The sequence below is a fragment of the Sorghum bicolor genome, chromosome 2 (assembly GCF_000003195.3).
Source record: "Sorghum bicolor cultivar BTx623 chromosome 2, Sorghum_bicolor_NCBIv3, whole genome shotgun sequence".
In the NCBI taxonomy this organism is placed as follows: domain Eukaryota; kingdom Viridiplantae; phylum Streptophyta; class Magnoliopsida; order Poales; family Poaceae; genus Sorghum; species Sorghum bicolor.
Window position 1 is genome coordinate 71,160,445 of NC_012871.2, and position 15,249 is coordinate 71,175,693.

Consider the following 15,249-nt stretch of genomic DNA (forward strand, 5'->3'; position numbering starts at 1 on the left):
AGGGGTGGGGGCTGACGGCGACCTGCGGCGCGGGTCAGATATCAGATGGTCAGATTTTTTTTATTTTTTTTATTTTTTTTTTTTTTTTGAATGGTCAGATTGGCTGGCCACATGGCTTCAGGAGTAGGAATGGACTGGGCCGGGCCGGTTGGGTGAGCGAATCTGAAGGTTCACGGTCCACGTGCTGCGGCGTGCACCCTCCACGGATCGCGGAAAATACGGGAAACCTAGAGACGAATTCAAAAATACATTTTAATCGTTTAATAAAATTTAAATTTTAGTATATTTACTATAAGTCTATCTTAACATGCAATCTATCTACAATCATACCCCACTATCTATCTAGAACATCTTTCACTAATGGTTATGTCATTCCGCTAACTTACAACCTTTAATTGCAAGTTAAACATCATCTTCACTCATTTTCATTCTATAAATTCTTTGTAATACCCACGTCAACACGTGGATATCTTCTATAGAGTAGTAATATACAGAGAAGTCCATGAAAAAGCAGTCATCCTGCTGCTTGCATTAATATTGAGACAAGAAGAATAGTCTTCTCTCTAAAGTCTATTCATACAAAACACCGACCCCTCCATGACTATGGCCTTGTTTAGATGTAAAAAATTTTTGATTTCGTTACCGTATGTTTGTGACAAATATTATCCAATCATGGACTAACTAGGATCAAAAGATTCATCTCGTGATTTACAGCTAAACTGTGCAATTAGTTTTTGTTTTCGTCTATATTTAATGCTTCATGCATATGCCGCAAGATTCGATGTGACGGGGAATCTTAAAAACTTTTTGGTTTTTCGGTGAACTAAACAATATGCATGATCAGGCACCGCGCCTCACTTATTTCAGATCAGTGCCACACCCATGTAAACCACCCTGTCATCAGCCATTCAGTAATTATAGTGGACTTGATAGTTGATCATACATTCGGGTCAGTCTTTCTCGATCTGCATGCGCGCGTCTTACAATAATCTTAGTTTCAAGTCAGAGGCATGCATGTACATGTGCATGTCTAACAATACATATATCATCGTCGCCACTGGTTCAAACACTATCCTTTAAAAACAATAACGATGCTTCCAATGACGTGAACAAAGAGATTAACAACCGTGCTTGCATCTTAGTTTATAGAAATGACGTAACAAAGGCAAAGCCTGTCCATCTTAGGCCTTGTTTAATTTCTCACCCAAAAATTTTCCCTCATTCCATCGAATATTTTGACACATGTATGGAGCATTAAATATAGACAAAAAAACTAATTGCATAGGTTGGTTTTAAATCGTGAGACGAATCTTTTAAGCCTAATTAGCCATAATTGCTACAGTAATCCACATATATTAATGATGACTTAATTATGCTTAATAAATTTATCTTGCAGTTTCCAGACGAGCTACGTAATTTATTTTTGATTAGTTTACGTATAATATTTTATATGCCGGCAATATCCGATGTAACATCTAATTTTTTAAACTAAATAAGACCTTAGATTCTATAGTGCACCCATCCCTTGACTTTGATCACACAATATATGCACCTGAAATGCTCGTCTGGCTCACATGCCATGCACATGAACGTGAACTACCTGTGAGTCACTGGCTATACCGCATCAAAATAAAAATATGTGTTAGGAGATGGCATCCAAAGGGAAGAATCTGTTCAAGATATTAAAAAAAGGAACTAGTAAAATTGACAATGAATGACGTAATTAGGCTGATGTCAATGCAAGTTTCGTCAAAATGTCAAATACTAACTTCCCTTATGCTTGTTAAAACTATGCTTTATCTATAACTAAGTTATATATGATATAATGAATATAAAATTTTTACTATAATTAAAGTATACAGTAATTAGCCAACCATAAAAATTTCACCATAATTGGAAGCTATGGATTATTCAAATTAATTACTGAAAAGCATAGATCTAAAGCTACCATAAAAACTTTATACTGAAACAAATTGTATTATATGTTCATTGTGTAGACCAACAAAATTAGATTTTCTATTTTACATTTCTTGTGTGATTTACTATGATTTTTCAGTAAATAAATAAGACAAAACTACTATACAAAACTGTTTGGGGGGTTAATTGACTGACTGGTTTTAGAAAGTTTAGGGGTACATAGAAAAACTGATTTTTATAGTTTTGTGGATAAAGTAGTCCAACCTGAAAATTAAGAAGGTTATATAGACTTTTTCCTTCAGAAGTAGGAATAGACCGGGTCGGGCGGCGCTTGCTGGGTGAGCCAAGCTGAAGTCAGCACAGTCCACGCGCTGCGGTCACTCCGCACACCCTCCAGGGATCGTGGAAATGGAAAACCTAGAACCAAATTCAAAAAATACATTTTAATCATTTAAAAAATTAAAATATAGTATATACAAATATATACTTGTGTGTAAAATTTAGGATACAAAACCAAACTAGAAAATTTCAATTAAAAAGACAAAATTTAGGTATATGTGCACTATAAGTCAAAATCCTAGATTCAAAATCTAGGGATTTTGTCTTCTAGTACACATACACATGTCATTTTCTATGATTTTTTTAGTTCAAGGATTTTGTTTTTTTGGTGCACATGCATGCATTTTAATTTTTCATTTTTATATTTTTTGCATCCTAACTTTGCATGTGAGTACATAGTATTTGTATGCACTATGAATATGCCAAATTTTAGATTTTTAAACAACCATAATATATTTTTTTGAATTGTTTCCAATTTTTTCACCCAGCATGTAATGTGCCCCTCGTATTTTGCCTGGTTCCTGAAGGTTCGCTTCTAAACCGAAACTCTCCAACGGCTTTTCTTTACACCAAAAAAAATGAAAAGTTATAAGTAAAATTTAATACTTTCAGCTATGATTTTTTTTATCGAATCTGTCAGTCATTCAATAGTGTTTTTCTCTCACAATAAATTAGCGAATCATATTTTTAGTCATGTCTTTTCTGCGAAGCAAAGAATGACTTCTCATCATACTTTTTTAATATACCTTTTGATATAATTTTATAGATAACCTTTCATGACAACAGACCTATAGAACATTTGTAACCAATTTTTGCTCGTAACTCTCAGTGAACAACACTTTTTCATATACACTTTTCACTACATGCTGTACAAATTTTATTAGATCTTTATTTGCATTGCCATTGATTTACCAAAACCGAAAATAGGGTTAGATGCGCTTTCACTTTTCTGCACACACAACTCATCCCAGCATGTCTCACTGCCAGTTTTGTCCTTTTTCGCTTTTGATTGACAACACCGATCTGGTACGTTGGCTGTCCTCCACCACATTAACTAGTATTCTTTCTTGCTGTCAAAAAAAAACTAGTATTCTTTCTCCAGGAAAAGATGCAACTGAATCAAAAACAAGGTGTGATCAAGTTTATAGTGAGACGTATTAATATTTAGGAGTATGCCTCTAACAAGATTTAGGATAAATATATATTTTATAATTATTTAATGATTCTTATTTTATATTATATAAATGTTAGTATTTTTTATAGTTTTGATCAAAATTTCAACTGTCTAACTCTTCAGAAGTTACAATTGTATTCTTTGTAAGACGTAGGGAATAACTCACATGGCCTTGTTTAGTTCCCAATTTTATTTGAGTTTGGGTACTGTAGTATTTTTGTTTTTATTTAGTAAATATTATCTAATCATAGACTAACTAGACTCAAATTCATTTCACGATTTATAGGCAAACTGTGCAATTAGTTTTTATTTTTATCTATATTTAATGCTCCATACATGTGTCACAAGATTTGATGTGATGAAGATTTTTGAAAAGTTTTTAGTTTTTGGGTGAACTAAAGCCATAGGAAACGTCCCTTCGTTGACGTTCTAAACCTACAGACATAGAAAACCTAGTAATAAAAAAATAAATTCTTCAAAATCATTAAATGCATGTTTGGAACAAAGAAATATAAAACATAAAAATTAACATAGAGTGGATAGTTAAAAAACAGTAGCATTTCAAAAACACAGGAGCTGATGTTCTGAGCTATTTGGAATAGAGGAAAAACAGTACAAGAACATGAGCAAGCATAGCAAAAGAATGAGATCAAAGATTCTTTTCCTGAAGTGGATGTTTTATTTCGTATATTTTTTCACAACTATGGTTTCCTTTTCCTTTGGAAAAAAAAACTCAATTCATTCCAAACATTAGGAAGTGATTCCTTTCATACGGACTTTATTCATTCATAATTCTTTCGAGAATTCTTCGATCCAAACATGCTCTAAGCTCAATGTGTCAGGAAATCCTGGCCTCCCAATTCGTTTTATGCCTTGGTGAATGCCTTCTACGGTTCTACCTCTAGAAGAAAAATGAACTAGAAAGAGGAGATAAAAAATAAAGGCATAATTTTTTTTTTATTTTGTCGGCTCTAGATGTCTACATTACGGCTACAAGGGAGTCGAAGTCAGCGTAAAACACACCGAATTTCAGACGAATATAAACAGCCCAAAACATGAGGAAATTAATTAACAACCGGCAGAAATCCCCATGGCATACCAGGATCCACAGAATCAGAGCAGTGCATGAAACCAGGCGGGGGAAAAAAAAAGGGAAAACAAGCACAGATCCAGGTGCTAAATGCTCATACGGCCACAGACACGGTACGGTCCCTCACAATTCACAAAGGCAACGTCCCCTAGCCGACAGACACCACATGACCCTGATCATGCAAGCACGGCCGCGGCTAGAGAGAGCAGGGACGCGGCGACGGTCGCTGCCAGGGAGCTGGCGGAGAGGGCCTTCGGCGCGGCGTTGGGGTGCGGCGACGGCGCGGCCGTGGCGCCGCCGGAGGGCTTGGAGCCGGAGGGGGTCGGGGACGGTGCGGCGGTGGGGGACGCGGAAGGGGCAGCAGAGGAGGCGGCGACGCGGATGTCCACCTTCTGGCCGGCGGCGCAGTGGCCCGTGAAGCCGCAGAGGAAGTAGTGGTGGCCCGTGGTGTTGAGGACGACGGAGTCGTTGCCCGTGGACCAGGTGGCCGTCGGTTTGGTGGCGTCGCAGTTCTTGTAGTCCGCCTTGCTCACTGCCAGCACGTTGTGGAACTGCTTGTTGTACGTGAACACTGCAATCATGCGTCAACAAGATCACAAGTCGTCAGACATGAATATATATACGGGTTTTTTTATTCCAGAATTTAAAATACAAAATGCCAACTACTTTGGAGTGATGAAATACAAAATGCCAAAATTTTCAGGGTCATGTTTAGTTTCATCCAAAATAAAGAATTTATTGCTCTCATGAGAGCCTTTTGAGGCTTTTTTTGGATTTTTTTAGCCTCTTGAGATCAAAATCCAAAATGAAGAATAACCACCTTTTTGCTAAAATTTTTGCATTGTGTTTGGTTCCATTTTGCAAAACGTTGGACCAAAACCCAAATTTTTTTGGAGAAAAAGGGGAAGTAAACATCCCCTAGTCACTAGCTTCTTTCTTTTTTACTATATATTAACTATAACTAAACAGCAGGAGCATTGCGCTACATATGAGTATCATAAAATTAAGGAGGAGAATGCCAGTTTTTACAAAGGTTGTTACTTGGATAACACAAACAAACACAAACACAGGCACTAAACTAAAGCGATGTGGAGCATTTTATCCATGTTCCATGGATCCCCACACGCAGCGTAGCCAATAGCTTCAACAACTGACGAACAAAACCACTGAACAGTAAGATGTCCTAAATAGTCAATAAGTCTGCCAGCTGAAGTCTGAAGAGGCTAGTGCCATGTTTAAATCTGACACCAGCATGATGGCATCGTGAATTTGACAAAGTAATAAATTGCTGAGAGCTTAGATGACCAATTTCATCTATGCACCTCATCATGCTATATCCTATTGTATCGTAAACGTAAGAAACGTCAACATCCTCATGGACAAACTTTTTGGTTGCTGGGGATTAAAGCATAATCAATTATTTATCAAGCATAGCTCATATCAGCACGGAACATATCCTACCAACCCACCCAATGGCAGTACTGGTCGCCTTTGATGAAAGTGTTACGATTCTACACTATCTAGTTACCTGCGTTATTCATGAAACTTCCACACAGCATGGTCATCTGAATCCATACCAGAAAACCAGAATTTTTATCTCCACTCAACAGCTACTTTACTAATTGCATACATATGGTGGACAGACGATACACCTTGGTCCAACAAAGGCAGAATTCAGTGCAGCTGAGGAATAAACAGGTAAAGAAAACATGCAATTTTGACTTGAGTGGCATGCATCTCTAGTGGATGAAATGAAAGGAGAAGTGATCATGATGCCAACTTTACAGCTCATGGGCCTACCCCAATCTGGCATCCACATACCACATGTCCACACTGCAAGCATGACACTGGAGCTGTGCTCCACATTGACAATCATGGAAACCTTTCTGGATGGGTCTATCCTCATTTGAAGTCCTCTCATTACTATAGCTATAAAGATGCTATGCACGCCCTCATCTTTTGGACCCTGAGAGGGCCGGCAAAGAGCTACCAACCAGCGAGCCAACAGATGGAATCGCTGGACCGGACGAATTGAAAGAGAAGAGATCGTGGATGAAAGTGAAACGCGAGCCATACAATGAGAGCGCATGCAGCATCCGTGAGTTGGCAACAGGGCCCAGCATTATTTGACAAGTCGTTGTTGCATGCATATAAAAGCCAAAAGGTGATGTATTTCAGGCTGATGCGGAGAACAAGTGAACAGCACATCACATCATGCTACCGGAGTACTCTAGCTACTCCGTATGTAGCTGAGCAGTGGTAGACAATGCATGGTTCACCAAGAATAAAGTATCGCATTGGTGAATGGCAGTGATGTTCATCAGCTAGGGATTGTAGGCTTGCCAAGATTGCAAACCTGCAACCTCTCTCATGCTAGATCCAGGCGAGCGAGTTGACAAGTGCTAGTAGGAAACTACTGGATCAGTCTACAGCTTAGACTGATCCACTACATCAATGACTTCCCTTTGCCAGCGGAGGCAATATATCGATCGATCTGTCATCCATTTCCACCCGAAACAGAAGGATGTGGCCTGCGTCTCAAACCCTCAATGCCTCATTGGAGTAAGAGAAGAGATGTGGACGTTCATGGTTCATTTCTGGCAACCCTAACATGGGTTGCCCGTTGGCGTCTAGTCTGAAACGATTGCATTGCTTGCCAATGGAATCCCGATAATGCTGCAGAAGCACGCGCAAGGTAAGGCAAAGCCTACCCTATTTTCTTACCAAAACCTTCCCTAACTTGGCTGTGGCCTGTGGCATTAAGGATTCAAGGTTAGATAGGAGTTGGGGACAAATGAGAAGGTGCTGTGTGTTCTGTCCCGGCCTCACGGGGAGGAGAACACCGTAGGAGTAGGAATGCTCTAGAATTAATGTTTTTCTTTATGTCCGTCATGTGTACCAAGTGTGGGATTTATTTTTGTACTGTATTTATTTGCTGCGTGCCTCAAAACTGTCATGATGGATAGCACTGAAGTTAGATCAATGAAGCAAATTAATTAAGCGCAAGCTAAGAATCATTTGTATTCCAGTACACTTCAACTTTCTTATAAGATGGTGGTGGTCCATCAGCAAAAGCAACTTCAAGTTTCTATTTTCCAGAAAGGAGAAAGCTCGCTCGAATAAGCACCTTCACTAAAAGCTACGGAGTACTTAGAAAAGCTTCCTTCATCAGAGGATTAACCAGCAAAGGCAACAGAGCCTTTATACTACCTGATAAGAGAAGGCAAAAGCATGTTGACCTCTCGACAATTCTGGAGCACCGGCATAGCGTACGTTCTTTTGTCCTTTCGCTAGCGAGGCAGTTGTAATGTACTGTGCGTGACTGCACGATGACATCATTGGCAGGTCATGCTCTTTGATCTGGTTCTGGCCAGAGACAAAAGTCCCGGAGCACCGGAGCAGCAGGCATTTTTTTTTGGGGGGTTCGGCAAAAGCGTCGTTTTCCCCGGAGGAGCCTCGGAGCCAGACGAGTGCAACGGACGGCAGGTTGGCAGCACGCTGCACGCGGATGATGAGCAGACGAGCAGTGGCCGCCAGGAGCGCGCGCGAACCCACTATAGGCCAGGCCACCACCGTCCACTGTCCACCACCACCACCACGGGATTGTGCGTGCTGCCACGACCACGAGCCCGCGCTGCCGTGCAGTCCTGCGGCGACTGTTAGGAGTGGAGTGGAGGGCGCCCGATCGACCAGCTGGTGGCAGCAGCAGCGCCAGCGCCATCCTGCGGCGCATTGTGCGTGCTGCTGCCCTGCCCTGCACCGCGCCGTGCCCCCACCATATATTAGCACCGGCCACCGGGCAGTTGGGTGGGGGCGTGCGTCACGCCGAGAAAAAACGCCGGAACGTCCCCTGCCGGGCGGGGCACGAGCACGGCCACACCACATGGCGGAGGCGGAGGCGGAGGCGGGCCACCACGGTGAAGGGGATTAGGGAAGGCCGTACGTGTCGCGCGCGTCGCGTCAAGAGCCTACGTACCAACCTCGTGTTTCCATCTCCTGATCTCCATCGATCGCATTCCGGAAAGGAACGCCGGAAAGCCTGCAGGTCGCTAGCCTGGCCACTCATCCTTCCTGCCCAGCTAGGGCCTAGGGCGGCCCCGCAGTCTGCTGGTGCTGCACAAGGCGCGCGCACCCACAGTCCCAGATCGAACGAACGATCCGCCGACGCTCAATCTGTTTCCTTACGGGCTACGGCCAACGTTCCGTCACGTCGGCCGTCAATGAGATTATTACTGCTAATCTAATCCTCGACACGGACATCCACCATTAACGGATCATTAACTTTCATGGCGGTACCTCCTCCCGGTTGTGCTGCCATGCCACCGCTACCGCTACTGCTGCCGTACGAGAGCAGGTAATAAAGCCGGCGTCGTAGCTACGCGCCGCACAGGCTGACGAACAACACGGCGCGGTGCTGTACTGTAATCTGTAAATGGTGCTGTACCTCGGCTTCCAGCCAAGCAGGCACCGCTCGCCGTGCCGCGCCAGCGCCAAGGTACACGTAGCTAGCAGTCTAGCACGGCCACCGATTTTGGGGTGCTACGGCTTTCACGTGTAAAGCGGCCACGGGTAAACGCCGAGGGTCTTGTGGATAGCGACGCGGACGGGGGTGGATACGAATGCGAGGGTTCGGTGGTGCCGCACCACGTCCACACCACACTAGCTACGCACCAAACGGAGGTGCGCGGCCTTTTCTTTGCTGCTGGCGCTGGGACGAGTCGACGCGAGCCGAGTTCTCGCCCGGAATTAGGGCGTGGGGGCCCGCTTCCGGATTCTAGCAGGTAGTACTGGTGTTTAATTAGCGGTGTTCTCCTCCATGGCCTGTGGCCGCTACCGGAAGCCTGAAACTGACAATCACAGGAGAACAACTCTGTCTCTGTGTGTTGGGACTATACGCTCTCCGACGCCGAAGAGGAGAGGGAAATTAGTTTGTACGTACTTCCTTGGTGCAACTACGCGTCTTCCGATCGCTGTTCAATTTTTGAAGAGTTGCTGTCATCTTGTCAGGCCTAGTTTGTTACTCCTACGTACTACAACCATGCGTCTGCTGGCCCCCAGTGCCACTATAGTGCACTAATCCATCCGGGGTCTAGTTGTTGAAGGAATTTCCCAACAATTTCAGGGAACAAATCGACAAAGTAAAATTTGCCCGAAACAAATCGAATAAGTTGGTTCTAATGCGCCCTAGTAGACTTCTGAAGAAAATCTAGCCGGAGCAAAACAGAAAAGGATTGCTCCTACGCTGCTCGATCAGCAGAGAGAGGAAAGAGAGAGAGAGAGAGAGAGGGCAAGCAATCGAGAGACAGACGACGCACCAACAGTGTCGCCGAGGTGGAACTTCTTGGAGTTGGCCCAGGCGGCATAGTCGGGGTTGCCCATGATGGTCCACCCGGTCTTGTCGCCCACCTCGTACACGGCCGCCGACGCCACGCCCGCCCACAGCACCACCACCACCAGCGCCGCCGCCACGGCCGCCGCGCCACCACCGCCCATGGCTCCGGCCGACGATCGAGCTAGCAGCAGCGAGCGAAGGGACGAGACGCGCGGCTGGGCACAGAGCGATGGCAGTTACTCCTGCTCACGCGCCTCTAGCAGCGTGAGGAGAGCGATGGCAGTGTGCAGTACTGACTGGCTGGCTGGCTGACCAACCGGCCGATTAAATAAAAGCTCCGCGGCCTTCCATCCAGACCCGAGCCCGCCCGCGTCGAGGTTTCCGGAAATGCCCCTGCGGCCAGCGTTTGGTGCGTGACCAGGGTGGTAATTTCTCGTGGTCTTCCGCTTTGGCCTTCCGGGTTCCCCGCTTTGTTGCCGTTGAGCTGCCTCCGGCCTGACCAGGGTCTCGTCTGTGCTGGTGCTGGTGCTGCTGATACGGTGTACCGGCCGCCGGCCCGCCGGCGCGGGTCGCTGTCCACGGCACGCGACCACTGCTGGCAGTTGCGACTGCTCGCTCTCGCTTCATCATCATCCGAACGAATCTGCACATGGGGTGCAGAAGCGATCGAACCAACATGTGGATGCATGCCCGTCCGGTCGCCCAGATATCGTACGCAGCCGCAGGAGATGATCCGGGATACTCCCGTAGATGTGCAGATCCGGGTCTCGTCTTTGTCCGCAGCTAATAAGATGTGCATGGCGCTTACCGCGGAGAATACGTCCAGGAGCGGGACCCTGGAGTCTGCTCGCCGTCGACCAAGGCCGGCGTTTTGCATACTGGGTCTTGTTTAGTTCACTCAAAAACTTTTTTTTAAAAAAAAAATTCTCCACATCGCTAGATCAAATCTTGCGGTACATACATAAAGCATTAAATATAGATAAAAAATAAAAAATAATTATATAGTTTATCTGTAAATTGTGAGACGAATTTTTTAAGTATAGTTACTTAATGATTGAACAATGTTTATAAAATAAAAACGAAATTGCTGCAGTATCAAAATTCAAAAACTTTTCCAATCTAAACAAGACATCGTACAGACGGCATAAAGCGCCGGGGCTGAGGCTTTCCAGTTTTCTACCCGGGTCCCTCAAGGCCCCAACGCTTTTGGCGTGTGTGCACATACTCATGAGTACTTCTATTCAATTTTTTTTTATTTTTTATAGAAATAATAAAATAAGTTATAATAAAATAAATAATATTTATTATTATCTTTGAATAAAAGGTTAAATAAGAAGTCTAAAAGATTAAAAAATTGGAAGGGAAGGGGTACGTGCATATCGACGCGCCTAATAAGTCACCGAGGTGGAAGATGTTTGATGTCAAAACATGACAACCACAGCAGGTGTGCTTGAGAGTCCATGTCACCATGTGTAGATCGACACGTACCGCAGAACGGAAGAAACAGGTACATTTCTCGGGAGTTGCCGCTAGGGGGTGTAGTAGTCATTGATCAGTGGAGTCCACTGTCCAGTCCAATCTCTAAAGGCTACAGCACGGCAAGCCGGACTCTCTAGCTTGTCGTATCCTTCTTCACAGGATGACCACGACACGGCGCGAGTGTTGATCTGATGAATATCTGATCGATGACGGCTAGCGGGCGGTCGACGACCGGCCGATCCAGCGATCCTACACGTCGCGCACGAGCTTCTGGAAACGACGGAGGCGGCCGGCCGTCCACAAGCGGAAGTTGCACTCGACAAACGTGTCTTCGTGAACCGGCTGGCGCTGCTCGTGAAGTCGCGAGTCGTGAGTTACTGCTGTCGGCTGACGCTGGGCGTGATGACACCATGAGCTCAGGCCTTTCGCCGGACGCCGCGAGCCCGCGAGGCAAAGCATTTGGCGGACGACGAGAGCGGAGGCCCAAAGGCCGAAGCAGTGGATACTGGAGCACATGTGTGGCCCGTTTCAGAAATTCAGATTCAGATGTTGCCCGCTCCGGAACTCTTTACCTCTCACCGATAACAGACCGACCCGCATGCACGCGCCTTTGAGACTTGAGAGACCGCAACGACGGGGGCCGTGTTGTTCCTGAGATGGCGGTGGGATCGTGTGCGTTAAGACTACAACAAATCAAAGAGCTTAACAGTAGGACTTCGTATCGATCATACTTAGCCACTGTCAATATGGCATCTGTTAACGTCGGATTTGATCCCAACTCACATACTACTGGCTAGGATTAGATAGCTCGGACCGCTACGGCCGGACCGAGAAGAACAACAAGAATGTCACACTTTTGTGGTGAAGAATAAAAAAGTTTATGAGCAAACCACCAAAGGATAACCAACATATAAGAATGATTAGTTTTTAGAGAAACTAGTAAAGGTACCATCGAAGCTCTCGGCCAGAAGGGATCTCGTTAGAACAAGAATGTCACGGCAAGCCTAAGACATCATCTTTTGTCATCAGATCAAGATAGGAACAATAACATGGGGGGTTTGGAAGAGAGCAAAATAGAGTTGTATATAGATATAAAAAGAATGATTACATGGTGGATGTCTCAATCAAATGCCATCCTTTATGTATTTATAATAAGGCGGCTAGTCTTTATCTCTATATATAAAAATTCTAAAACATGTCTATTTAATTCGTCTGCGTAAGTATAGCGACGTTGGTCTTGTGTTCCCGTGTATGGACTCCTCTTGGACTTGCCTTGCATCAACTCTAGATTCCTTCGTGCATATAAAAATTCCTTGGCCGAAGCAAAGAACCACGGATTCCTTTCCTAGCACCTAGACTCCGTAGTCCATTTACCGGAGCTCCATGTTTGGACTCCTTGTCAGAATGGCCTGTACAGAACTACGGTAGGCCGAACGTATCTCACGTTGCATGAAACCAGCAAGTATCCTGCTCCTGCCTATATATATGTTTTTGTTCCTGAACTTGAACAACCACGTCGGTACAGTACTGCTTGTCCACGTATATATGAATGATCTCCCTTAAGGCACCTGAACTCCATTGTCCATAAGCGACCATCTCACATGTTCCAGCACTTAAAACCCCTTTAAACAATTTACTGATAATTAGGGGGTGTTTGGAACTGCTCTGCTCCACGTTTTCCAGCTCCGCTCCATATTTTTTATCCAAATGATTTCAACTTCACGCACTCAATTCGAGAAAAAAAAGTGGAGTTGTGAGAGCACCTAAAAAGGTACTCTACAAACTATAGTTTTTTGTGGAGCTGCTCTACGGTAGAGTTTGTGGAGCAGTCCCAAACACCCCATTAATATAGTACAAACAATCCGCCAGTAGTCCCATTAATTAAACTAGTACTTTTATGACCGAATAATTTAATTGAAGAGTAATTTTGGTTGTCAACAACATCAATAACGTCAAACAATAATTTGGTCAATTTGACCAACTTTCATTTTGAGTATGATTTCTCTTAGTCATTCTCTAGGTTTAATATAGCACAAAATGACGATTTTAAATAAATAAATAGCGTGACTATGAGCAATAAAATAAATAGGAACAAGACCAACTACAAATAAGAACCAGAGACCTTCAAATCTAACACCAATATATAAATTGTATTATTAGAAAATATTTTGGTATTTTTTCAATTTAAAATGCATTACTTGTGTATTTTTAAAATAAACCACCTTCTAGATGACAAAACTTGTTTGATATTAATAGTTTGGTGGTAAAAAAGACCTAGTTTTTGAATTGAATGCAAAAATCCAATTGCGCTCGTCAGCATTATGACACTAAGCACACTTGAAACAAGCGAAACTCGGTAATCTGTCACGCATATTCAGGGGGATATACCTACTATCACAGCCTTTAACAATCAAGGATTGAACAAGGATCATGGGTCGCACACATCACAGAGTTTAGATGAAAATACATAATACATAGTTGGAGTTCAAATAAAAGTTATTACAAACCTGGTTTATAGTTTTGCAGAGAAGATCAAATAAGTTCAAAATTCTTAAATAAAATAGTGAGATAATGTGCAAAAAGTCTGAGTAAATATAGCAAAAGATGACTGACATGTTCATGTTGAGCTCCAGTGCTCCACTAACTTGAACCTGCAACCACTTCCCGCCTAATCCTGGTGGTTATTATCCGGTAAATCAATCTTGCTGCAACAATCATGAAATTCAACCGCACTACCTACAACATTGGGGAATGAACAATGAGAACTCAATATACTTCGCAAGGCTTAACAGACTATATATAAATTATAAAATAAAACTCCAAGGATATACATCTTCTCAAAAAAAAAAACTCCAAGGATATACATGGTTTTATGGTGGAGCTAGCTGACAACAATATTTTTGCACAAAGGCTTATTGATGTTGATCCTTAGCTGTCAATGTTTTAGCTTAGGCCTTGTTTAGTTTCCAAATTTTTTTGCTTTAGGCTACCGTAGCATTCTCGTTTTTATTTAGCAAATATTTTTCAATTATAGACTAACTTGGCTTAAAAGATTCATCTCTCGATTTATAGATAAACTGTGCAATTAGTTTTTGTTTTCGTTTATATTTAATGCTCAATGCATGTGACACAAGATTTGATGTGACAGAGAATCTTGAATTTTTTTTTGGTTTTTTTTAACTAAACAAGGCCTTATATTTATAGTTAAGCAATAAGTATAATGTTTGTAAGGTAACATCTATATTACCAAATAAATCGTGAAATATGTGTATTATCATAATCAATATCCATGTTCCATGCAATCGGATTGGACCATAATCAACAAAACCTGAAGCAAAAGGGCTATTTTATCCATGTAGAATGTTGTGTGAGCTGGCCAGCACTGGCCTAAGTGGATTTAGTCCGGCCTGGCCTGGCACAAGGCTAAGCTCCGCGCTGGCTAGGCTCGGAAAAGCATGTATCGGTAAAAATTTGGCCTGGCCCAAACTGAGAAGCCCACGGGAATGGCATAGCGATAATGGTCTGTGTTTTGCCGTTTTGCTCATGTATGATATCGCGTTCGACCTCGCGAAAATCGTATGTCATGCACCGGCTCTAAGGTTAGTTATCACTTTTTCACCCTTCCGAAGTTCTTAGCTTTTCAACAGGAATTAGCAAAAGCTAATGATAAACTTCAGAAGGACGCCTTTCTCAGTTTGAAGCTTTGCTATATTGAGGAAAAGCTCTATAAACTTCAACAGAGGAAAAGAAGCCTTTTCTCAAGATAATGTAAAAGACTAGTAGATGGTGCGCGCCCTCGCGCGCATGGGTTAGCATAGCATAGGTGTTAGCATTATATAAAAAAACATAATACGTTTAATTTGTAGATTGAAAATAATTAAGAATAGTATACAAATATGTGTATAGGTATATATGTTA

General features: G+C 43.1%; 1 protein-coding gene across 1 annotated transcript; it reads right to left on the minus strand.

Annotated features, from left to right (window-relative positions):
- LOC8083900 (mavicyanin) lies at positions 4,438-10,165 on the minus strand. The gene is made up of 2 exons (XM_002463011.2): positions 9,836-10,165; positions 4,438-5,091 (listed from the first exon to the last, which is right to left on the minus strand). Exons 1-2 carry the CDS (start codon positions 10,011-10,013, stop codon positions 4,697-4,699), a joined length of 573 nt encoding a protein of 190 aa, XP_002463056.1. The 5' UTR covers positions 10,014-10,165; the 3' UTR covers positions 4,438-4,696.

What these genes read in the sequence shown, in the direction of transcription:
- LOC8083900 (XM_002463011.2), bottom strand. Translation starts at nt 10,013, where the DNA reads ATGGGCGGTGGTGGCGCGGCGGCCGTGGCGGCGGCGCTGGTGGTGGTG. An exon ending in CCACCTCGGCGACACTGTTG is followed by an intron (nt 5,092 to 9,835) that starts GTGCGTCGTCTG and finishes GCATGATTGCAG; the next exon opens with TGTTCACGTACAACAAGCAG.